The sequence below is a fragment of the Nipponia nippon genome, unplaced genomic scaffold (genome assembly GCF_047370975.1).
Source record: "Nipponia nippon isolate SJK-2023a ecotype South Korea unplaced genomic scaffold, ASM4737097v1 scaffold_11, whole genome shotgun sequence".
Lineage (NCBI taxonomy): Eukaryota > Metazoa > Chordata > Aves > Pelecaniformes > Threskiornithidae > Nipponia > Nipponia nippon.
In genome coordinates, this window is record NW_028262302.1 from 5,835,677 (window position 1) to 5,861,190 (window position 25,514).

General features: G+C 44.1%; 1 protein-coding gene across 11 annotated transcripts in view; it reads left to right on the top strand.

Annotated features, from left to right (window-relative positions):
* The first annotated feature begins 843 nt into the window (after positions 1-843).
* YLPM1 (YLP motif containing 1) overlaps positions 844-25,514 on the top strand; it is a 39,439-nt gene continuing 14,768 nt past the window's right edge. For 6 of the 11 annotated variants that reach the window (XR_015702242.1, XR_015702243.1, XR_015702244.1 and 3 more), the window contains exons 1-11: positions 844-1,948; positions 6,871-7,113; positions 8,049-8,243; positions 9,517-10,259; positions 15,046-17,454; positions 20,170-20,275; positions 22,132-22,612; positions 23,783-23,875; positions 24,271-24,445; positions 24,594-24,739; positions 25,083-25,270. Coding sequence is in view for 8 of the 11 variants with exons in the window: in XM_087747329.1 (XP_087603455.1) it covers positions 902-1,948; positions 6,871-7,113; positions 8,049-8,243; positions 9,517-10,259; positions 15,046-17,454; positions 20,170-20,275; positions 22,132-22,612; positions 23,783-23,875; positions 24,271-24,445; positions 24,594-24,739; positions 25,083-25,270 (5,826 nt within the window). In the remaining 3 variants the exon portion in view is untranslated. The remainder of the gene's footprint in view (positions 1,949-6,870; positions 7,114-8,048; positions 8,244-9,516; positions 10,260-15,045; positions 17,455-20,169; positions 20,276-22,131; positions 22,613-23,782; positions 23,876-24,270; positions 24,446-24,593; positions 24,740-25,082; positions 25,271-25,514) is intronic. The other 5 variants (XM_087747327.1, XM_087747333.1, XM_087747325.1 and 2 more) reach the window with 4 other exon arrangements.

Below are 25,514 nucleotides of genomic sequence, written 5' to 3' on the forward strand. Positions count from 1 at the left end.
TTTGCCTCTCGGGTTTATCACCAGCATATTCACTGAAAACGGAACAAAACCATTGACGTCATTTCTGGATCACCTGGCGTGGCCCCACCCCTGCGCGGGGGTCCGCATGTCACGCACGAGGCCGCGTCACCCCTCGGCCTTGGGGCACCTTTCCCGAGGCCTGGCTCAGCCGGGCGTACGGCCGCGCTCGCGTCACCCGTCAGCGGCTAACAGCAATGAATGAGCTCTGCCACCGCACCTGGGGTCACCCACACCGGGTTTCCCGCAGCCCCGTGGGGCTGAAGCGGCGCGGCGACACCCGCCGCGGGCCGGAGCCGTCGCCGGCGGGGGGCAGCGGCACAGCCCCCGGCGGGAGCGGCGAGTAGGCGCGGAAACATGGCTGCTGCCGCCGCCCCGGGGTAACCGAGGTCACCGGCGCCCCCGCCCCGGTAGCACCAGACCCTGCGGGAGGCCGCCGGGGGCCGGGCCAGCCCTACGGGGCGCGGCGGGATCCGCCGGCGCCCGCCTGCTCGTCGCCCCCCTGCACAAAACGGAGCCCCCGCCGGAGCCGGCCCCAGCTCCCTTCCGTTGTCCGCCTCTCCCTCGCCCGGGCCGGGCGGGGGCGGGCGGGAAGCGGGGAAGCGGCGCTCTGGGCTGGCCTCCGCCCCGCTCCGTGCGCCCTGCCGCCGGCTCAGCGCCCTCCCTCCCGCGGTGACGGCGGCTGCCCGCTAGGCGGCGCGCTGCCGGAGCCGCCCCCCCCGACGAGGGGCGCCGCTCGACGCTCTAGGCGCCCCGCTGGCACTCTACTGCCCAGGAGGGCGGCGCACCTCCCCGCGCAGGCGCCGTGGGCCGCACGCGCCGCCGCCGCCGCGGCCTGTGGAAGCGCCGCGCTCCGCTCCGCTCCCGCCGCCGCGGCCCCGCCATGTACCCGGCCTGGGGCTTGTACGGGGCGGCGGGGCACTACCCGCCGCCGCCCACCTCCATCCCGCCCCCGCCGCTGCCCATCCCTCCCCCCAGCGTGCCGCCTCCCGCCGTCCCGCCGATGCCGCTGCCCAGCTACCCGCCGCCGGGCCCCGCGCCCCCCGCCGCCGCCGCCCCGCCGCCGCCGCCCGCCGGTACCTCGGGGTTCCTGAGCCTGCAGGAGCAGCACCTGGCGCAGCTGCAGCAGCTCCAGCAGATGCACCAGAAGCAGCTGCAGTCCGTGCTGCTGGGGCCGCCGCCGCCGCCGGGGCCGCCCCCTCCGGGGCTGCCGCCGCCGCCGCTGCCCGGCTCCTTCACCGACTGGCAGCAGCCGCCGCCGCCCGTGCCGCCGCCGGTCCGCAGCTACCAGAAGCAGTTCGCCCACCGCGAGCCGCCGCCGACAACCCGCAAGCCGCCCGCCGCCGCCCGGGAGCGCGACGGCCAGGAGCCGCCGGGCGGGCACGGCGACTGGGGCGAGCCGGTGCCCTCCTCGCCGGTGCCCATGGACATGGAGCTCTCCTCGCCGCCGCAGTCCCCGCAGCCCGCCGCCCAGGCCTACCTGCCCCCCGCCCAGGCCTACCTGCCGCCCCCCCAGGCGGAGCCGTACCTGCCCCCGGCCCAGCCGCCCCCGGCCCAGTCCCCGCCGCTCCAGCCCTACCTGCCCCGGCCGCAGGCCTCCCAGCCGCCCCCCTCCTTCTCCGAGCCCCCACCCTCCTACCTGGAGCCCCCACCGGCCACCGCCTCCCAGCCCTACCTGCCGCCTCCTGCCCAGGGCTACATGGCGCACCCCCAGCCCTACCTGCTCTCCTCCCAGGCCTCCCCTTCCCAGCCGGCTCAGCCCAGCCTGGCCCCCTCCATCCCTCCCCCGGCCAAGCCGTCGCAGGCCCATTTCCCCCCACCCCAGCCGTCCTTGCCCCTGCCCGCCGCTGCCCAGCCGGAGGCTGCCCAGGGTGCCACCAAGGAAGCCAGTGGCACCGAGCAGCCGGACCCCTCCACCATGACTCCCCAGGTAAGGCACTGCCGCCTCCGTGCTCGCCCCCACGGCCCCGGCGGGCAGCAGGGAGTTGCCAGGGCAGCGGTGGTGATGAACCGCTGGCGGATACCAGGTGTTGCAAAGGTCTCCGAGTAAGGGCGGTTAATAAACACGCCGTATTTGCATAATACTTACAGGGTTTGGACGTGACCCTTGGAAGTCTGGGAATGGCATGGCTCAGGCGAGGCTCCGTAAAATGCTTCTTTATCCAGTGGTGGTTGTCGGGATGTAACACATTGTCATTTTTCAAGATCAAAAGAGTTGTTTAGGCAAAAGTCTTAACTCCCGGCTGAATTTCATTTTCTTGGGGGGTTTGTTAGTCTCCGTAGAGTTGTTTTCTAAAGTACAGCATGTGGGCGACCTGCACCAAACCTCTGTTGACTTCATCTGGCCTGTTGTGAGATGCAGCGGCCTGTTTGCTTATTGCACGTTGCAAGATGAGTGCCTCTTGTCTTCAGTGATTTCTTCATATAGTTTTCTCGTGGGTCGCGTTTCGGTTGTCTGTCTAGTTGGTGTGGAATTGTGACTATTTTAATCTTACCCCACATAGTTAAAGCTGCAAAAGTGTTTCTGTCGTAGTACATAGTTGCCCTTTGCTTGAACTTACTTATACGTTTTGTTCTACGCATGCTTGATCTTCCAGTGTAAAATTGTATGGGGTATTGGAGGGAAACGATCTGAAATGCTTTTGAGGTGAAAAACATTGTTAATGCTGTGTGCTTTTTATGTGTACGCTAGGGCCAAAATGCCTGCAAAATGTTCGCATGCTTCACTTGCCAAATGTGAGCAGTTCCAGTGAACTTGACGTGACCATTCACATGCATTAAGTTAGGGACAATATGGTTGTTTAAGGTTAAGGGTGCACAGAGAGACACGCATGTTGAGGTCCTCAGCTATGTATACAGGTCAGTCAGATTCACGGAGGCTTTTGCATGGTTTTAGGGTCAGCTTGTAGCGATCCAGCTGCAGGAACAAAGCTGAAGTGTGTGCTTTAAATTGACTCTATTGAAGTTTAAAAGACATCTATTTTTGGCAAATTGATCTTAGGATTCTGATTTGAAGTTTGCAAAAATCCTGTTGCGTCATATTGAAGTCACTGACACTTTAAATTTGTTAATCATTGGGACACCTTTTTAATTACATCCATTAAAATTTCATACCAATACCTGAATACGTTTGGGAATGTATAATTTTTAAGTTTGCACCGTATAACTAATCACTGCCTAGCAAAGTGGTGCTTTCAGTTCATGAATTTAATTGTACAAGGGTTTTGGACAGTACTAGTTGATCTTTTACAGTGATAGCAATAGAACTCATTAAATTTTTTAATGACCAAACCAAAACCTTGAAAAATCAGGTGTAGAAAACGATGTTAATTCAGTATTGAGGCTGCTTGCTGACTTCTTAAATTATTGAACTCAAGATCGAACAGTACACTGTAATTCCTCCCCTGTTATTTAATTGTTCCTCAACTACACTCTCCTTTCCAGAAGAGTTGCAAGTAATGCATTATTGTGGCGCACACATAGAAGAAGCAGAATACTGCTGAAGTTTACATTGTCTGGTTGATGAGTGTTCATACAAGCAACTTCTATCTTGAGTAGTTTGTTTTCTGTCATGCACAATTCAGTGTTAATTCAAAAGGAATACGGTACTTTGCTGGTCATAAATTTGTTATAACAGATTGATACGATTTTGGCTGTCTTAGGCTGTAAAATGAGATAGGATTTGGAGCAACAAGTCCTTACGCAATAGGAATAGGAAAAGCAAAGCATAGTGATGCTTTCTTGCTAATGATCTTAAAAGCCAAGTAGAGAAATACTGTAATTTGTCATTTATAAGATACTATTAAGCCTTTGTTTAAACTGGTAATTGAAAGCAATTCTTTCTGTTCTCATCCCACAGTAATAGTGACTGCAGCCAAATAGATCGTTGTTTTTCTCTTAACATAGAAAATATTATGCAATTTGCCATGAGTTAGTGTTTTATTATTTCCCTTTCCTGTCTGAAAATAAGATACCACTCTTTGCCTTGACAATATTGTGAGTTTAGCATAGTTAAATTTAGCATTCTTACATGGGTGTACAGTTGGATTAAACTGCTGGTTTCTTATGTTTCTCTGTGATCGGATGCATCTTTTGTCAAGTCCTTTTAAAATACCTGTGGTATTTCATTATGCCCCATCTGATATTTGGGTACTGTATGCTGCTATTTATTTACAGTAGTAAACAAATATGTGTGGGTGCATCTGTACCCATAAATATGCATTTATGTACATCTGTTAAAACTACCTTAGCTTTACCATGTCACCTTTCAGCAGACTGCTGCACTCTTTAAAATGCCTCTTTGTTTTATAAAGGGTGCTAAACCATTCTTTTGCTATCTTTACCAGAAAAGGATTGAGTGTCCCCCAGAATAGGCATTATGTTATGGCCTGGGGTCACCTAAGCTCATTTTGAAGTAGTCTTTTGGTGTGGGCTCTGCATTAATGTTTTTGGTGGTATGTCCTGTGGTCAGGAGCTGACAGTGCTGGTTTCAGTGTTCCCTGTGCAATGCAACAGGCGTAGTCTCTTCATCAGCCAAAGATGGAAAAAGGCATATGTTGATGCTGGTGTGTTCCTTGGGCTAAAGGATTGTAATTGGACTTGAAGAATGATAGTCCTTGTGAGAAGATAAGCACTCAAATAACTGAACTTCTTGCCATCAGGAATTTTTTACACTAGCACTTCTGTTTTGCTCAGACTAAGCTGTAGAAATCTATCTTTCCACTTTTCTTGCACTTTTCAGATAAAACCTGCAATGCGTGTCTGCAAAGCAGACTTCGTCTGCTGCAAAAAATAGGCGGCAGGCTATTGTCATAGCTCTTTCTGTGAACCCCTGGTCATATTATGAGTTTTAGCCCTTTGTCCAATTGGTAGAATGAGGAGGAAACAAAGTGGACCTGTGGAGACAACAATTTTGTGGCAGCAGAACAGGTGCTCACCAAGCATCGCATCCAGCACCATCATGGTAAATGACCTTATAATGCCTTTTGAGAGGGTTAATTGAATCCGCTTTTGTATAGCTGGGGATGTACGCTCCTCTCTAGTGTGGAAAGTTGCACTTACTACAACATGTCGTTGAAGGTTTCTGAGAGAGCCCATGCTGGAGCGTGAATGCACCTCTTCCACCCAAAGCCATGACAGCTCTTCCGAGTCATATTCTTGTTAAAAAGATTCTTGGCAGGAGTTGCTGCAGGATCAACATAAAGTCCAAGAAGCATAGCCTCTCCTTTCATTGACCTCATCTCCACATTACAGTTTTACAGAAGTATTTTTTTAAAAATACAGCTCCTTGTTTAATTGTGTCTGCTAGATTGCTACCAAGAGAAAACGTAATTCCTGATTTGAGCGTGAGGTAGGCTTTTGGAGGAAGCTTGCACTTCTTTTAAACCTGTTTTAAGATAGGCAGAATGGCTCAGTTTTGAGAAATCTCATCAGACAGCACCTACCAACAACCAGTTGTTGTCACACTTATATTTTAAAATACCTGCATCTTTTGGATTCTTTTCTGAGTGGGCTTTATATAGGTGTCTTTTCTTAACCGTGCATGCTTGGATGGAAGGGAAGAACAGAGGATATGAAAGGTGTAGAGCAGTCACAGATTCTCAGAGGTGGTGGTGTTGATGTGAGAGCACAAGAGTGGTTGCACTAGCTCAGACCAAAAGTACAGTATTTTATCATTCTGTCTTTGACAGTGACTAAAAGCAGATGCTAAGAGAATAAGTTAAAAATCAAGTGTATAGCGATACTTCCCTAAAATATAGGAGCTGCCTTAGCTGCAACTGGTGTCTTTATTTTTAAACTCTGTAGATTTTTCTTCTGTGAGCTTATGGAGCTGTGTCTTGAATCCACCAAATTTTAGCCCTTGCAGTGGTCTCTGGTAGGGACTTTGGTAGCACAAGGCCATATCAGGTGAAGAGCTGCCTCCCACATGTTTTAAATCTGTGTCCTGCTAGTCTGATTTGATGCCTGGTATTTCTTGTATTGGAAAAGATACAGAACTGTCGGTTCCTATTCAGGTCTCTTTAAGATGCACCACTACTTAAGTGTTGAGATACTTATCTTTAGTCTTTTGTTCTTTATATTGGTGGCAGCTTACGGTGCTTTGAAGCTACTGTCATCTACCCAGAGTACTCTAACTCTAGCCTGAAATACTTAAAACTGAAAGCTTGATCACTTTTTCAATGGATGTTTTTTTTGGTGCAACCATATTTATTTTCCTCTTAAGCTGTTGAATGAATCAGAATTAATGAGAATTCAGATGGTGAATAATCCTCACTATATGCTGGTTCTGATTGTTCTTTTTCCTTTCGACAGCCTTTATTCAAACGTCTCCACCATAATTTCTCAGCTGTCATTTTCACTCTACTTGATGTTTGTGTTCTCTGTTTGCCCTCTTTGTCTTTTTTGTACATTTCCTCCTTTTTCTCTTTACTGCTCCTTTACTCATACTTGTCCTCCATTTTTCCTTCATTTTACCTAAGTTAGTCTCATAATAAGTACCTGTAGTTGTTAGGAATAAAAAGCACTAAAAATAATAAGTATGGTACTTACCACACATCTGTAGTAATTTGGCTTATTATTGGCCATCTTTCTGCTTTTTGTTATTGTTCTCTTTAGTTGTAAGCTCTTTGAGGTAGGAGATAAATTCTGCTGTGGGTACTATGCCTCACATAGTGGTTTCTGAATTTTGATTTGATCTTCTGACATCCATTGCAATACTGTTGATGACGAAGTGAGCTTTCCCTCAAAACAGATGTAAAAACTTTTCTAGAGTATGATTCTAGTGACTATCATGAATTAATTTTCATGGTTTTTCCTGTGAAAGCTGTCTTAGAAAATTTCTGTCTATTGTAGGAACAGCAGCAATACTGGTACCAGCAGCACCTGCTTAGCCTGCAGCAAAGGGCAAAAGCCCATGCTCAGGGACAGCAGCAAATGAAAGGTCCAGTAGTGAAGGACACATCTGAGCAGAGAGCAAAGTCTGAAGAAGGGAAAATGAGTGCTTCAGCTCAGCAGTCTGAACCTCCTCCGCTTAATGAGTCCCTGCCTCCAGCTTCCAAAGAAGACGAGTCTTCTCTTACATCCACTGAAACTCAGGTAGGCTTTGTAAAGTGATGCCACACCATTTGTTGTGCTAGATGGGACAAAGAAACGGGAAAATAATGCCATCGAATTCTTGTGTATACTGTGTAACAATAACTAAATATGGCAAAGCGATCTTAAAAGAACATTTGCTAAGGTTGCACCAATTAGAAAAATAAAAATACACTCCTTGTATGTAGACTTATATAGTCACCCACACATGCACCAAGCGAGTCCAAGCTTGACTTACTCGCACCTTCCCCAACATTGTCATCTTTGTCTATGAGAAACACTTTGTCATACCTAAGTGCAAAATCAAGTACTCGGTAGATGAGGAATGCTGCCTTTAAGACACTATTTCTTAATTTCTCTTTGGCAGTTTGTCAATTCTGGCTCCCCTTCTCTCTGTGTGTTAGAGTTTGTCTGAAAGCCAAGAACTTTGCACAGAATATTGTTGTCAGCATGCTTAAGAACAGTTACTACATAATGGATGGACGTCATGATTGATGTTTGAACAAATTACTATAGGGTAGTAGATTACCCTACAGCACGTGCTCCACTTTAACTTACAATATGTGGGTTCCTACCAAGTGGCAAAAATAATGCACTTGGGGCTACTTTACCTCATCATGAAAAAGCGCTGTTGTCTCGTTATATTTGCTGTGAGCAACAGATAACAGATCTGCATTAATCTCTTTCCTGTAGGTAGTTTCTGTATGTATGAATACCCTAATTGCCATCAGCCTAACCTTTAGATCAGACTATTCACGTTAAGAATAAATGAAATAAAAATCAGCCTTCCAGAAGCTGTGGGTGGCCAGAACACTGAAATACAGAGTTATAAAATAACAAACACTGAGAAAGTTCCTGTAAACTGAGTAGTGACCAAGTGTGTTTTTCTTCTGACAGAAGAGCTTTCCTTTATTTATAGTATTTGCCTTTTTCTGTAGCTCAATATTGAACCTCCTGATGACCCTGAGGAAGATTTGAGATTGCAGCAATTGCAAGCAGCAGCAGCTCAATGGCAGCAGCATCCCCATCACCGTGTTGGATTTCAATATCAGAGAATAATGCAGAAGCATGCCCAGCTGCAGCAGATAGTACAGCAGTATCAACAGATCATGCAACAGCCTCCGCACTTACAGGTGAAACACTAAGGAGATGGTGTTTGATATACTTCCTGGGTGACCTAGCTCTCATAGTCTGCTGAAAAACTAGTTGAATAATTTGTCATGCTTGGCTCATTTGTCTAGCTACTTTTTCTGCTTGGGTAGAAGTCTATATCCCCTTTTCCTACTGTCACTCAACTTCAGAATGAAATAAAGAATTAATAAATGGTGATGAAGCTTCAGTAGGATGAGAAATACAAGACTTTACGCTTGTCATAAGATTTTTTTTCAGTCATACCTGGGTGATACAGGAGCAAAGCTGAACACAATATTGAATTTACTCAGCTTTGAATGTTTTACTGCTGGAGAAGCAGTTCAGAAGAAAGGTCAGGTAAACAGATGATTGCATGGAGTAATTTGGTAGCTGCTTTTTTTTACAACATTGTGTAGTACAAAAATAAATATATACAATGATGAAGTAAACATAGATGCCAAAAATACACAGATAAAGTAATTAAGAAAATCACTGTCTCACATTATTTTTGACTCAAATAATCAGTGAAATAAAATAAAAAGTCTTAATAACAAGTTTGGATAATTATATCAGTGTTGCAATCTTTAAGCTTTTAAGTAGAAGTTGATTACTGTATTAGAGAGTTGAGTCAGCTTTTTCTGGGTTGGTGGAGTTTGTACATTAAGCATTTCTTTGTAGCTTGGGCTGTCTGCTTGTTTAAAAAAATCTCTTAAGTGTGAACCCTAAAAATCGCAGACAAGATCAAGCCGTGGATATTAGGACCTGTATTTATGCATAATAAAAGACAGTACCCCCTTGAAAGAAGCTTCATTGTGCAAATAAGAAGATCTGGCCAAGACTTAAAGAAAAATAATTGCTGACAGCTGAAGCAACTCTGAGCTGATTAACAGCAGAAACTGAAACCTTGAGAAATAGCCATGTGCTGTATATATTGAAAGCATGAAGATTGATTTGGGCTTTAGCCATTGTTAGCATCCAGTAATAATACAGCTTGGAGCCCTTTGATTATAGCTTTCTTCAGCTGTCCTGTTTTTTTTTTTTTTTTTTTTAAAAAAAAAGGTGCCTTTTATACATAAATGTCGTCTAGTCAAAAAATGTGTAAATTGTCACAATGACTTTAGACATCGCAGTTGGCGTTTGCTTTTGTTTCAGTGTAGTTGTTCCTCAAGCTTCTGCCCAAGTCAGAAATTGTGATATTACAAGTGATACTGAAATACATGGCTCTGAAAATAACTAAGATGGTGTTTTGAAGCTATTCTTGTCTTCTCGTTGCAGACAATGTCAGTGGACATGCAGCTGCGACATTATGAGACACAGCAAAAACAGTTCCAGCAGCTTCATAAAGATTGGGAGCGATCAATGAACCAACAGTGGCAGCATCAGCTTCAAACCTACCCTCACAAAGACCAGCTTCAAGAGTATGAGAAGCAGTGGAAAGCATGGGATGAACAGATGAAGGTCACTCAGTCCCATCTGCAGGAGAAAGTGAGCTCACTCCAAAATCTGAAGAATCAGTATCCTGCAAATGTTTCGCTGCCACCTCCATTTGTTCCATATTCTCAAACCACTCAAGGTGGCATTCCTATTATGCCTCCAACTTTACCTTCAACTACACCTCCGCTGGTGCCCCCGCCTCTCTCTTCTGTTTCTCAGTTATCTAATTCCTCTGTCCCTTCAGGATCCAGTTCTCAAAGCAGTCAGTCTACTGAGACACCAAGGCCAGCTCTGCTTCCCACCCCTGGTACCTATGCCTCAAAAATAGCTAGTTCAGCTGTCTATTCACCCTATCATTCTCAAGTAAGTTCATCCTTTGGCTCTTCAGACCATGGAAAGTCTCAAGTTCATCTTAGTAAACAGACTGTCTCTACTTCTTCTGAGCAAGGATGTGGGGAACTGAAAGCTACTTCTGCAGTGTCTTCAACACATGCACCTACCATGCAGGATAAACCAGTGAGGTCAGGTGGATTGCTTCCAGATCCTCCCAGATCAGCACGTTTTGAAGGCCCCAGAGGCCCTAGGTAAGGATGTTTTTGTTAATTTATACGTGTTCCAGGCTACAAGACTTCCAGTGATATATTAAGAAATGAAACAAATATCTTATTCTCAAATCTTCCTGAGGTCATGCAACGTGTGCTTGTTTGGTGGAGGTTTTGTTTTTAAGGTATGTACACCATGCTCTGTATTTATCTTATTAAGGTAAGGATGGATAGATGCCTTTCACCTGAGCATTATCTAGAGTAGAATGCTTTTTTTTTTCCCCTCTAGTAAAATGCTTGGGCACACTGCACCCTTTTCATTCCCAGAGACATAATATCCCTTTTGTGAAAATAGGAAAGCTGTTGTAAATATTTGATATGTGTTTGCTGTCCTTAGTTTGAAGATGATAACTCACACTATATGAAAAGTGATCTAAATTCCAAGCAGATTTTGTCTGTGGTACTTGGAACACAAGTTTAGGAAAATCTAAAGCAAAAATGTTGAAGAATTGTTTTTAAGGTGTTGCTATATATGGTAGCACTTTAATGTAGGCATTCTGAAAGGGATTCAGAAAAGCATTCAGATATATATTCAGTTGAATATACTAATATAGCTAATTACTGGCAATTTAGGTGCTATATATTTTTTTAGAAACAGTAAAAAGTAATCTTTGTTTGTAATCCAAGATTTATTGCAGAAAGAAAGGAAAATTCAAGGCTGTTCACCAGTATTTTAACTTCTCGTGTGAGAGAGTTCTGCAGCTATGTGATTGTCCTATTCAGTGCACTTTTCAAAATGGCTGTTTGATAAGAGAGGTAGTGGTTAAGTACAAATCAATGGTTTTCTACACATGTAGCATTACTTAGCATTCAAAAAACTGTAAACAAGAGAGAGAAGGAAAGAAATTAGGATTTGAGCCTTAGGATCCTAGCATTAGGATTCTGTGCCACTTTTTCTTTTGCATTACATCGTGATGGTCTTGGTTTTGAAGGTTGCTGTCTTTTGGTAAGATACAGTTTTGTTCAAGTTTAAATCTTCATTTTATCAGGTGGATGGCCTGCTGCCTTAATGTAAAGCTACTCTAAAAGCCGGCGTTCTGTGTCTTTTATGTGGTTTTGTACCTGCTATATGGTTTAATCCAAGATCCTTTTTTTTGGAATGTTTTTCTTACATACTTGACATGATATCAGGTTGCAAAAACAACATCTGTTCTGTCTGGTCATTAGTTCAAGATGGGTTGATGTGATGCTTACTGAATCAAAGAACAGTGTTGTTCTGTTAAATTGTTTCTATCCTTACATACTCTGCTAGACTTTACAATCATATAGTCATGTTTATTTCTTTCCTTCCAAAGTGGTCATTCATGAATAATAATTCATGAATTGCTAGCAAAGTAAAATGAATTTTTTTGTAACTTTGAGTAATTTTCTACTTCCTGATGTTTTTTAAGAAGTGTTGTTTCTGGTCCTGGGGATTTGTTGGATGTACAGTTCTGAACAGACTGTTTTCTTGATTTGCTAGTGCATGTCTTTTATGTGCATTGTTTTAGAGTTCAGTGATGTTTGATGATAGGCTATGGATAATCAAAAATTTCTAGAATGCACATACAAGAGCTCTGGTTTTGAGTATACTTACAGTATTTAATGAACACTGTAACCCTTGTGCGTTCGTGTATTGTGATTGCATGACCATTCTAGGGTTTTATCAAAGCTTTCCTAAAAATCTGTTTACTGTTTCTTCTCAATATAGTTAGTAGAAAAGAGAGTCCTAATAAATTTTTAACTGAACTTGGGATAAATTAAAAATATTGTGTGTTACCTGCTGCCATCCCAGCTAAAAAGTCCCAGGTGATGACTAGACATATTAAAAAAACACACACTCCCTTCAGTTCTTTTCAGCAATTAACTTTTCTCGAGAAACTCTAAAGAACTGGCTTGAACTAATCTTCAGAATTTTGGGGATGAAGTGTGTCTTACAGTATCCAACCTTCTAGCTATACCTTCCATGTAATTTCTTCTTTTTTCTCTTCCTGTTCATCTTGACCTGCCCCTGCCCCCAAAAAAGGCAGTTTACTGTGTTAACTTATCAGGATTATTAAAATTCTTTGAGATTGTATAAATGAACTTGTTTGGTGAATTGCTCACTGAAACAGTAAATTCAGCAACAAGTCAACTGCTGTTGGTAACTAGGCGGTAATGAACTAATATCCACAGAATCATAGAATCGTTTGGGTTGGAAGGGACCTTTAAAGGTCATCTAGTCCAACCCCCCTGCAATGAGCAGGGACGTCTTCAACTAGATCAGGTTGCTCAAGAGCCCCATCCAACCTGACCTTGAATGTTTCCAGGGATGAGGCATCTACCACCTCTCTGGGCAACCTGTTGCAGTGTTTCACCACCCTCATTGTAAAAAAATTTCTTCCTTACATCTAGTCTAAATCTACCCTCTTTTAGTTTAAAACCATTGTGCCTTGTTGTGTTGCAACAGGCCCTGCTAAAAAGTCTGTCCACATCTTTCTTATAAGCCCCCTTTAATTATTGAAAGGCCGCAGTAAGGTCTCCCCAGAGCCTTCTCTTCTCCAGGGTGAACAACCCCAACTCTCTCAGCCTTTCCTCATAGGAGAGGTGTTCCATCCCTCTGATCATTTTTGTGGCCCTCCACTGGACCTGCTCCAACAGGTCCATGTCCTTCCTGTGCTGAGGACCCCAGAGCTGGAAGCAGTACTCCAGGTGGGGTCTCACCAGAGCAGAGGGGCAGAATCACCTCCCTTGAGCTGCTGGCCACACTTCTTCTGATGCAGCCCAGGATATGGTTGGCTTTCTGGGCTGCGAGCGCCCATTGTTGGCTCATGTCCATATTTTCATCCACCAGTATCCCCGAGTCCTTCCCTGCAGGACTGCTCTCAATTCCTTCATCCCCCAGTCCGTATTGATACTGGGGGTTGCCCTGACCCATATGCAGGACCTTCCACTTGGCTTTGTTGAACCTCATGAGGTTCACATGGGCCCGCTTCTCAAGCTTGTCCAGGTCCCTCTGGATGGCATCCCATCCCTCAGGCGTGTCAGCCGCACCACTCAGCTTGGTGTCATCTGCAAACTCGCTGAGTGTGCGCTTGATCCCACTGTCTGTCATTGATGAAGATATTAAACAGTACTGGTCCCAATATGGACCCCTGAGGGACACCACTTGTCACCGATCTCCATCTGGACATGGAGATGTTGACCACTACCCTCTGAATGCAACCATCCAGCCAATTCCTCATCCACCGAACAGTCCACCCATCAAATCCATATCTCTCCAATTTAGAGAGAAGGACATTGTGGGGGATCATGTCAAAGGCCTATCAGAGGTCCAGATAGATCACATCTGTAGCTCTTCCCTTGTCTACTGATGCAGTCACTCCATCACAGAAGGCCACTAGGTTGGTCAGGCAGGACTTGCCCTTGGTGAAGCCATGCTGGCTGTCTTGAATCACCTCCCTGTCCTCCATGTGCCTTAGCATAGCTTCGAGGAGGATCTGTTCCATGATCTTCCCAGGCACAGAGGTGAAGCTGACAGGTCAGTAGTTCCCAGGGCTGTCCTTTCTACCGTTTTTAAAAATGGGTGCAATGTTTCCCTTTTTCCAGTCACTGGGCACTTCACCTGACTGCCATGACTTTTCAGATATCATGGAGAGTGGCTTGGCAGCTCTATCAGCCAATTCCCTTAGGACTCTGGGATGCATCTCGTCAAGTCCCATAGACTTATGTATGTTCAGGTTCCTCAGGTGGTCACGGGCCTGATCTTCTCTTACATGCTCCCCCAGTCCCTGTCTTGCGGTCCATCCACTCGACAGGTGTGGGAAGAAAGATTGCCAGTGAAGACTGAGGCAAAAAAGTTGTGGAGTACCTCAGCCCTTGTTACCAGTTTGCCAGTCGTGTTCATCGGAGGGGGGGGTGCGCTTTCTCTGACCTTCCTTTTCTGCTGACATACCTATAGAAGCCCTTCTTATTACTCTTTGTGTCCCTTGCTGAGTTCAGCTCCAGCCGTGCTTTGGCCTTCCTGACCCCATCCCGTGAGACACAGCTGTGAATCCCAAACATCCAAGCAACTTGACTTCAGACACGAGTTCTCTATTTTGTGTAAAATGAATGTGATTTGTTCTAGTCTATTATGTAAATCAGTATTATTTGAGCATATGCTTAAAGATTGGATTTTTTACTAAATCAGCCTTGTTAAATGCAATTGCATGAATTATTCTTCATTAATTTGCCTGACCTATTTCCTTATATTCAAGCAATAGCAGTTGTAAGTTCTCTCAAAAGGAATTTAAAAAGTAATGCAATAAAAGTGTATTTGTTTTAGGCATGTTATCTTGCATGGAACTGGGCAATATCACAGTTCGTTGCACTTTCTGAAAGGATCTGTATTTAAAGATTTTTCTAGATGGCATTCATCACCATAGTTAAGTAGGCTTGTTGCATACCGTCAAAACAAAAGTTCAACAAGAGTTGTTGATTGCAACAAATCTTCCGTTAAACAGAAGTGGAAAGCTTTTTTTCAAATGAGTTTGCCAGCTTTCTTTGTCAGGTTTCAGTCCTGAGATATTTAAGCCAAATTTCCTTTTAGGGTTACGTAATCTGCAAGTGGCTTAAATTGGTCTTCAGTGGACAACATTGAATTGAAGAACATGTCTCTCTGCTTCTGCACTGGTTCAGTAGGGATTGATCCTAAGGCACACTAGGATTCATCAGTTAGAAGTGACTTTGGGGGGGGATGAAATTCTCTCTTAGAGGATTTTAATTTGACATGTTCATTTGAATAAAATTGCCATTATGTCATCTATAGATTTGATGGACCTCGAGGAAGAGGATATGACAAATTTGAAGGCTCAAGACAGAGAGGGCCTCGTTTTGACTCCCAGCGCTCAGAAGGATACAGGTCACGTTTTGACCGACAGAATACAGATGGACAGTCTTCAAGTAGATGGGGGACTATCCCACGAGGACCGGCAGCACAATTTTATACTTCAACAAATGCATCACATGGACATGGTTCCCGACCTAGTGGCCCACGGTGGAGGGGGCCCAGGCCTCATTTGGGACAGCAGCAGCAGTCACAGACAGACTCACAGTCAGAAAATAAAGAACCTTTTACAGACATAGCTGGCAATCAGCAGAGTGTAAGCAGAACACAGTCTACTCCTGATGCACAGAGTGCAGGTCCCATTGAGGCAAATGAGGACCTGACAAACACTCAACAGGAACCATCCAAACCTGAAGTCAAAGAAACCGTTTCAGACCCTCCTAAAAAGTGGACGTGGAGTTCTCATGATCCTAACCAGCAAGTAGAAGAGTCCAAAGCACCTACTCCACCTATTCAGAACCAGAAATCAACATCCCTTTCTAGTAACCCTGTAGCTTTGCAGTCAGGCATTGCAAGAACAGGCGGCGCAGTAACCCCTGTAACAGGAAATCAGGATTTGGATTCATCAGAAGGCCAACTGATTGCTTCAGATAGCGCCCAGGGCCTACCTGGACCAGAAAGCAGAGGGAAAGGGCCATTCATGCATGAAGACAGAGGCAAGGGACCAGTAAACAGAGGAAGGGGCCAGGGCAGAATGGATGATGGCCGTGGCAGAGGGCAGGGGGATGGCCGTGGCTGGGGAATGGGCCGTGGCCGGGGGATGGGCAGAATGGACGGTGGCCGGGGGATGGGCAGAATGGACGGTGGCCGGGGAATGGGCAGGATGGACGGTGGCTGGGGAATGGGCAGGATGGATGATGGCCATGGCCGGGGAATGGGCAGGATGGACGATGGCCGTGGCAGAGGATATGTATACAGAGGCAGAGGGCAGGCTAGGCAGGCGTCCATCCGTGGCAGGGGGATGTTCAGGAGAGCAGGCAGCAGGGAGAGGATGCCGGATAGGCGGTCAGGCAGCAGGGAGAGGATGCCAGATGGACGGTCTGGCAGCCGAGAGAGGGGACTGGGTGGACGGTCAGATAGCCACGAGAGAGTATTCTCTAGCCGGGACAGAGAGCTAGCTGGGCGGACAGGCAGCCGGGACAGGGGACGGGCGGGCAGCCGGGAGAGAGGCCCGGTGAGGCGGGCGGGCAGCCGGGAGAGGGAGCCCATGCGGCGGGCGGGCAGCCGGGAGAGGGAGCCCATGCGGCGGGCGAGTAGCCGGGAGAGGGTCCCTGTCAGGCGGGCAGGTAGCCGGGAGAGGGTCCCTGTCAGGCAGGCAGGTAGCCGCGAGAGGGGCCCGGTCAGGCGGGCAGGTAGCCGCGAGACGGGTCCCATCAGGAGGGCAGGTAGCCGGGAGAGGGAAGCGGGAAGATCTGAAACAGGCAATATAGATCAACCCATTCACCTAGGAGATGACCCTGACAAATTGCCTCCCTACCATCGAGATGAGGCACTCAGGGGTTCTTGGGGTCATGAAGATGATAGAATGCAAGATGAATTTCCTTTAGATAGTCAAGATGACCCTTCTTTGGAGCATGAGCGATTGGATGACTGGGAACGAGAACGATACTGGAGAGATCACAACTCTGATTATCAGGATGATTCTGTAGATGCATATGACAGAGATGACAGGTTGCAATCCCACCATTCATTGCCTCCATTATCTCCCCTACCACCACTACCTCCTTTATCATCTGACCATGACAGACGAGATTCATGGTGGGATGACTGGAAAAGGCCAAGAGACAGGGAACTAGAGAGAGATCTAGATAGGACTGGAAGATCCTCAGACATTTATGATCAAGATTTAGACAGAGAATGGGACAGAGACTGGGACATGAGACCTATGGATGACAGAGAAATGGGGAACCGTGACCTGGATATCCCTCCTCTACCACCATTACCACCTCTGGACAGATACCGTGAAGATAGGTGGAGGGAGGATAGGAACAGAGATCATTATGACAGAGACATCCGAGACAGGGGGGAACTGAGGATTCGAGAGTATCCAGAGAGATATGACACATGGCGGGAGAAGCAAGACTACCTTCCTGAGAGGACTGACTGGGAGAGGGAACGGTTGTCGGATAGGTGGTATCCAGATGATGGAGACAGATTGCGGTCTTTGGATGATCATTCAGATTCATCCCTTCCTCCACCTTCACATTCATCTGACATGCTGGGAGCAGATTCAAACCTGGACTCTGACCAGTCTTTGGGAGGAGTGATGGTCCTTAGCCAAAGACAGCATGAGATAATTCTGAAGGCTGCCCAGGAGCTCAAAATGCTTCGGTGAGTTGCCTGGTTCTGTCACTTTGGGTGGGAGTCCTGTTCTGTGGAGGTGGTGCTCCTTTACTGATTCATTCCTTGATTTGTGCAGTAATGGTTTCATTTCTTTTTGCCACAGCGTGATAGTAGGAGGTCATGTGGAACAAGTTATTTGGAGAACCTCCATCACAGCTTTTGTGGATGGACTTTTTTTTCTTAAATAGATGGTTGTCCGTTTCCCCATGAATATGGCATTCCCTGTTTGTTACTTTCCAGGAAGAGATCTGTCCATGTCACCTGACCAATCTTTTTGTTCTCTTCAAATGAGCTTGTTGATAATTGCTTTTCAGTCTTTTTATTAGTGTCAGATGAGCTTGTGGATAACTGCTTTTTAATACTTGCCTGTCAAGATCTACATTAATGTGGTTCTTAATTCACACAATGGGACCTATTTAATTTTTTGATACTGCTTACTTTTTAATTAAAGCATATGTGGGTTTTTTTCTTTCTTCTTTTTACAATGCTCTATCATTTGAAATCCAGCATAGTCAGTGAATAATTTCGTCAAGTTTGGTTGGTCTTAGTTCTGAGGAACAGCATAACAGCAGTGATAACAATCAGGAGGATATGAATGCAAGAGTTCACCAAGACCACATTTTAGAAAGCAGCTACTAGACTCCCTAAGGCTTTAATAGGTGTTTATTTCAAAATAACTGATAGAATATCCTCTTAAACATCAGAAACATCCAGGACTCAGTAAATTTAGTAGTATTAGAATGAATGGAGCACATACTGTCTATCCAAATGCTATCTTTGTGATTTGGTGTATGGGTTTAGGTGCGTTAAAAAAAAAACTGAAAGTTGAGTTTCTTTGACTATTTTCAGTGAATGAGATCTTTCAGAGCAGATTGTAGAGAAAAGAGGAAGCATCTTGGAGACAGAGGTTCATGTAGTTCATCCTATTCATGAATTACTGAGAGATAGCGAAGGATTGGTGCCTAGTAAAGCCAGGGTATACCATAAACAAAGTATTATGCTAAAATAATGGGCAATTAAAATTAATGCTTGGTTATCATTATTACATTTACATTAACCCATGTTGAAAGATACAGAGACGTTTTGTGCTTTTCTTGAAGCTGTTTTGTTTTCAGACTCAAAAGATTGCTAAGCATCTGTGCCATATGGAAGGCCTTAGTTGCATGCCAAAATGCAAGAAAAATAATTTTTAAAAAAGGGAGAACTTTTATTCTCAACAATTTAATCTTTCACTGCAATTAGATTAATTCAACAGGTATTAATAACTGTGAGATCTGTGTTACAAAGCAATATTTGCAAAAGTTGGGAGCAACAGATCATTTTCAGCTTCCTGACTTTCCCAGTGCCTTAGGTTGCCAGGCGTATGTTTTGCTGTTTAATATGACTGGCTGCAATCCAGTGGACTTAATCTAAGGACTGTAGTTTGGGAATCACTGCCTAAGTGAATGATTTATTAGGGCTGAAATATTTAAACACAGAAACTAAAACATTTTATGTAAGAAAGTAGATATATATACCTCTAAGTCAGTAAAAAGGGGAAATATAAACATGACACTACTGATACTGATTTTTAATTTAATATGAGGATAATCTTAAAAATTGGTTACACTGGTACTTCTCGTCAGGTTCTTATAAGCAGATGACCCCAGTCTGAACAGTAGGAACAACCGTAAGGAGATTGCTGATGTTTTTTTTGAGCCAAAAGTTACACCAGTAGTGTGGTGCATAAATGCTTTCATCTCCAAAGCTAAAGCCTTCATCTGGCTTTGCTTTTATTGTGTGTAAAACAGCATACTCTGAGCTGCATGCTGTTCTGTATTTGTCGTCTGGTGTATTTTTCCTAAGCCAGATGTAAAGAAGACCTTTTAAGTGCTAGCAATTGCTCAGTTTACTCTTTCTACTAATGCAGCACTTCGGATCCCTTTCTGTAAGCCAAGTTCCCCTTGCACTGAACAGATGGGTTGCTAGTCAGGATGACCTCTGTTATGCCTAGTACAGAGGGATCCCATTCTTAGTTGTTCTTTGGGCACTACTTTAATACACGCAATTAATATCAATAAAGGATTATTAGCAGTAAAAAACTAGATAAAAAGATGCAAACAAAAACTGAAAGGAAATCGTATTGAATAGATAGATCTTTGTAACGTGGTGGTTGTAGTATTCACTGCTGGTCCTGGTCTCTGCTCCATAGACTAGGTAGCATTTTGATACGTGAAACAAGGAAACAAAAGCTGACGTCAGTGCTTTGTTTTTAAATATTGGAGTCTCTGTTGTGCTTTGCGTTGGCCTCGATCCTGTTAGTGTGCAACCCAGAGCCAAGTCACTGAGAGCACTAGGGCATGCATCTCCAGTGGGCTTCTGGTTTGCAGAAGGTGTTGTCAGAAGCTAAAATCTTTCCTGTCAAAGTGGAGTGGTTCTGGCCAAGCACAAAAGCATAACTGCATGTTGCAGAGGAAATTTGTGATCAAAAAAGGAGGCAGCTAATATATTAAATACCTCCATGGTTAGGTGAATCTGAAACAGGGGTTTTCTGAATCATAGTGTTGACTGTGTCTTTACAGTCTGCTGTCTGCTGTGTCCTTTTCTCCTTTGGACTTGGCCCCTAGTGCTAGCATAATACTTGGTTTTCACTGTGAGCATTCATTTCTTTAATTTTGCATTTAAGCTACAGACTGATAACACTTTCTTGTGATTCATATGCAGAGAGCAAAAAGAACAGCTACAGAAGTTGAAAGAGTTTAAACCTGACATTTCCACACAGGACTCTCCTAGATCACAGAACACAACCACAAGGCCAGGTGCCTTTCAGGTAAATTCATCTTGTGTTAACTTAATAACACGCTAGTAGCAATTATTGTTAATGTGTATGTCAGATCAGTTCTGCACTCTGATGGTCAAACTTCTCTGTGGAATGCCTCCCTAGCAGCCTTTACAACCTCCTCAATCTTCTGTTGAGGCAAAGCAACTTCATAGTTTCTTTTCCAAAGCCTTTCTTACTCGTTCAGTCCACTGTGTCCTCTGAGCATGACCCATTGGGGACAGTAGTGCCTGAGGTTCAACAGCCTGGACTGCTGTGGGATGATATGCAACAGTGAGCTCTTCCAAAACAGGGGCATAAGGCTCATGAGAATACCCTCCTGTTCCTTGCTCGGTTCTGATGCTGTCTTTAATTCCAGTCTTGCTCTGCTTTTTCTACTTTAAGAGCTTTCTGCTCTTTGAAGAGGTTAAATTAAAGAGAGAAATTTGAGGATTTGTTCATCAAAAACTGAGATATTTCAATGTAAAGTGGGCATTAGCTTTCTATTTGATGTCTTTATTAGGAATTCTCATTACCCTCTGGAATATCATAAAGTGCATGGAAGTTCACATTTGTGTACTTTCATGACTTCATCTCCCATTGTGATGCAAGTTATTCCTCTGCTGCTTAATCTCGTGGTTGGTTCTGGGAACTCTTCTTACATTTGTTTTATTGATAATTCATACCTGGTCAGAGACCAGCTGAGCCTCTACAGTCATGTTAACTCGGGTTTATAAATCCTTCTTAGAACGAATAAACAATTTTGTTAAATGTATGTTGGAGGAGATACCTGAGTCAATGCACAGTCTTTATTCTTCATCACATCTTAACCCCAATGTTACTGGTACCAATAAATTTAGCTGTACTGACCTCTGGGTCTGACATTTAGCCAGACCAAGCTTTGTCTGTCCCTCCCTCCACAGAAGTGTTACGCAGGGAATGAGGCACTGCGAGTTTTCTTTTTGCCTAGTTGACCTCTTCCTTGTTTACAGTGTCTATAAAGTAAAATAATGGAACAGGTTTGCTACCAAGAACTGCAGATATGTTGATGCCTTTAGGAAATGACTTTACTCAACTTTGATATTTTGTATCTCAGACTACTTCACCTATCTGCCTAAAGGTATTCAAACAACTGTTTTCTTTCTTGGGATTCCTTCCTTCAGACTTCTGCTGTGACTTTGAACTGTTACTACAAAGTTCAGCTTTGTATCTACAACCATTCTGCAAGTTTTGTTGCATGTTGCTAATAAGGCTGCCTGTAACTTGGCATCTGCTGTGATGCTGAAAAGACTTGTGACACAGCACATGAGGCTCCATGGGAATGTTTGGTTCATGAAGGGGTTTTGTTTTGTTGTTTTTTTCCACTGGGCAAGACCTCCCGATTTCTTATGTTGATCTGATGTTGATTTCATTAAGGGGTTTCCAGGTGATTCTGCTCTCTGGGAATTTTTCCACTGACTTCCAGAAAGAAGCTGGCCTTATCAATCCTATTGTGCATCACCAAGCTGCCCTACTTTCAGACTTTTTCAGCCTCCTCACAGACAGCAGGAATCTTTGCAGACAGCAGGAGTCTTTGGGAATAAAACCGTAGACACTTTTGAACTGAGATAGGCCTACTGGAGCTTAAATTGGTAAGGTTATTTTGAAGGAGAAAATAAATAGTATTTAAGCCTTCACATAGTGAACAAACACCAAATTAATTCAGGCCACCAGTTCTTGAAATACTGTCCTCCTACCTGTAGCACCTTGATGGAGGTACTAGAAAATACTAATGATTTCATTACCAATTGCCGTTGTGCTTACTGACTTACAGAGGATATGAGAAGGTTAGTTTACAGATCTACATTAAAAGTGCTTTCTGCATCTAGGTCTCTTCTCAGCTATCTTCAGAGGCACCAGTAGAAGCCCAAGCTATTAAACCTTCTCCTGCTGTTATTATAAAGCCTCCCGTGTTGTTCAGACAGCCCACCCCTGTGACAAGACCAAGTGCCCCACTGACAAGGCCTGCTACACCTATGACAAGGCCACATGCTCCAGTTTCTACTCCAACTACAACCCCAAGTCATGATCAGTCTTTAAAACCATCACCTTCTGCTGTGGAACAGGAACGCTGGGATGAAGATTCTTTCCACGGACTCTGGGACACAAATGAGGATAAAGGAGCAAATATGGAGTACGAGTTGTGTAAACAAGAGTCAATGATGCCTCCACCTGTCTCCTCGCCTGTGAAAGTACCTGCCGTTCACACCTCTGTTCCGTCAGCTGTACCAGTGTCCCTTCCTCCGGTTATTCCCCCGGTTCCTAAAGCACCTGTAATTCAACAAACCGTGGATTATGGCCACGGGCGAGGTGGGTATTACAGTGTATTCGTTTGATCTGTAACGGAGAGCTAATTAGTCCTCCTAGCTTCTTTCTAGAGGAATGTGACACTCAAAGCATGCTCTAGTAGATGTTCTGCAGTTGACCTGTAGACTGTGAACATTGCAATCTAATGCTAAGCAATGCAGTTTTAAGGAGTCTGTAACCTCCAGCCTTGAGTTTAATGCTTTCTTCAGTGTTGTGATAATGAGCTATTTCATGTGAACCAAATGGTGTATAGCCACGTCTGCTTCTAATAAACACCAACTGATGTGATCACATCAATGTGTTATATTTAGATTGATATTGGTACTTTCCCTTATACCTTTGTAGCTGAGTATGGAAATAACTGTGCTAGAAAGTACTTCGGATTGTTACAGTTCTTAGGTGTGACTTAGTAACTTAAAGCAGAATGTGACTGGTGTTTGCATTATTTATATACTGCTTAATGGGTGTGAGGTACCCTCTAGACAGGGAGGGAAATAAAGTTCTAGTTCTGAAGGGCATGCACCTTAAACAGGCATTTAACACACAAATGGTAGAAGGGATCTGATTTTTAGTATTGAGCTTATCAAAGCTAAAATTCAACACTAGTTTTTTAATAGAATTAATTTCTCTCATCCTTAGTTTTTAACGGGAGTGAAATAATGTTGTAAAGAAGTTCTTAAATTGTGCGTTGTACGTTTTTTCTCTCTAAGGTGCCGTGAAATGAATTGAAGCCATATTGATTCCATTAAGTAAATGTTTTACTAAAAGGTGTTAGAAAAATTGTCACTGTTAGGAATCTAAAGTGACTGTTTCAGTTAATGATCTTGACAATACAGTAGTTCAATGAGTTATTGAAACTTTCAGAGCATTTTAATGTTTATAATCTTCTGACCATGTGTGCTACCTGAACTCATCTGAACAGGCAGAAGTCCCATTCTTAAGACAAAGTGGTATGCATACTTAAACACACACACAAACCTGCTTCAGACTTTCAAAACCATGGTGTTGTGTATTTATGTATAGCTCTCTTTGCATTATCCATTAAAAGAAATTTTGGTAAGCTATTCCAGTCACTTTTAATGCCATTGACTGATTGTTTTTCATGACAGAGGAAAGGAAATGGAAGCGGGGTATTTTAAGACCTTGATTATTTTTTTTATTATTTTTAACCAGATATAACCACCAGTAAAGTGGAACAGATTCCATATGGGGAGAGGGTAACCCTGCGTCCGGAACCTCTACCAGAGAGGCAAACATTTCAAAAAGGTAGGGAGCACTTGGCTAGCTCTCAGACACTTAGCTCTTAAGAAAAGTTGTAAGGCACTAAAAGCATGTTTTAAACTAAGTAAATCTTGTTTAAGCTACAATGACTTTATTTTCTTCAGAGGCCCATAAGACTAACAGTTTATATTGTCAAGAGGCAGTCAATGACTTAGCCAGTTTAAAAATTCAGTTTTGTAGCTTTAAGTAGGATTTCATGGTATGATTGTCTGTTACAGTTTGGAAAAGAGATTCAGTGGCTGATTAATTCCATTTTAGCCCTCACATCATGTGTTTCTATATACTTTTCTCGCACTTTTGTTTGTTGCTTTCCTTCAAAAAGAATACAAAATTCAGAGTATGTTTTAGTAGTTTGGATTTCCCTGGGTTTCTCCTTTCAGAGCACCCTGGTCGTTACAACAGAGAAAGAGATCGTGAGCCTTATTTTGAGCGTCAAGGTAATTCCAACACAGATCATCGGGATTTCAAGAGAGAGCGGGAACTGCACAGAGACCGTGGTTCTGTGGACTACGAACGAGAGAGATTTGACAAAGAGCGGCATCCCCGAGATGATAGGTACATGGTTTTGGAACACTATTAAAATCTGTACAATTCAGGCTATATTGGATATCAGGCTGTCCATTTTGCCTGTGAGGTACACGTTCATTTCTCTCTGGAATGTATAGTAGAAATTCTAGAAATACGAAAAATACTCTTTTGGCAGGGTTCTTCCTACTACACCTTCAAGGACTCAGTCTTACCGTGACAAAAAAGACCATCCTTCCTCCAGGCGGGGTGGTTTTGAAAGACCACCATATGAACGAAAGACAGATCGTCCAGCATATGATCATGGGCCTTCCATGTTTGGAGGTACAGTTTCTCAATCTTGAAGCCATGCTAGAATATTATGAAAAACATGGACTCGCAGAGGTGAAGATTAGTTGATTTGAAGTATTTCTTTGTTCAGAATATATAATTCAGGAAAATTTATTTGGGCAGTGTCATGTAGTTTTGTTTCTCAGTGGTGGTGAGATCAGGAATGCAACGGTTACATACTCTGCTAAAAAATGTCTTTGGTTGCAATAGGTTCAAGATTAGAAATTTGAATTATTTTGGGGACAAAGCTGTGAATTTATCCTAAAATAATGAAGGTGTGTTTAAATCAGCTCAGCTGGATATGAACATCTTAATTTTTTTATTTCACTGAACTAAGAAAATTCTTCTGTCCAAACACTGGAATTTGAAGGTGATCGTAGAAATTACCCTGAGGAAAGGATTCCAATTTCTGCTCCATCAATGCCCCGCCAGCCACCACCTGCTCCACGGGTGGAAAGGAAACCAGAATCTAAAAATGTAGATGATATTTTGAAGCCACCAGGACGGGATAGCAGGCCAGAGAGAGTGAGTATGCATTGTGAAAGCAACAATCGGTTTCTATGAGGTCTGTATTCGGATAAAATGCTCATGAGTGTAATATGTTGGGAACAAGCCTACATTTGAGGAAACTCTGGAAATTCTCTTGGTTCCTTTGCAAATGCCTTGAGTGTTGTAGTGTAGCTCTTGGGAGTCCACAGGAGATGTAAACTTCCTGGGAATGCTAAGATGAAATTCCCATTAGTGGGTAATGTTAATGTATTTTAGACTC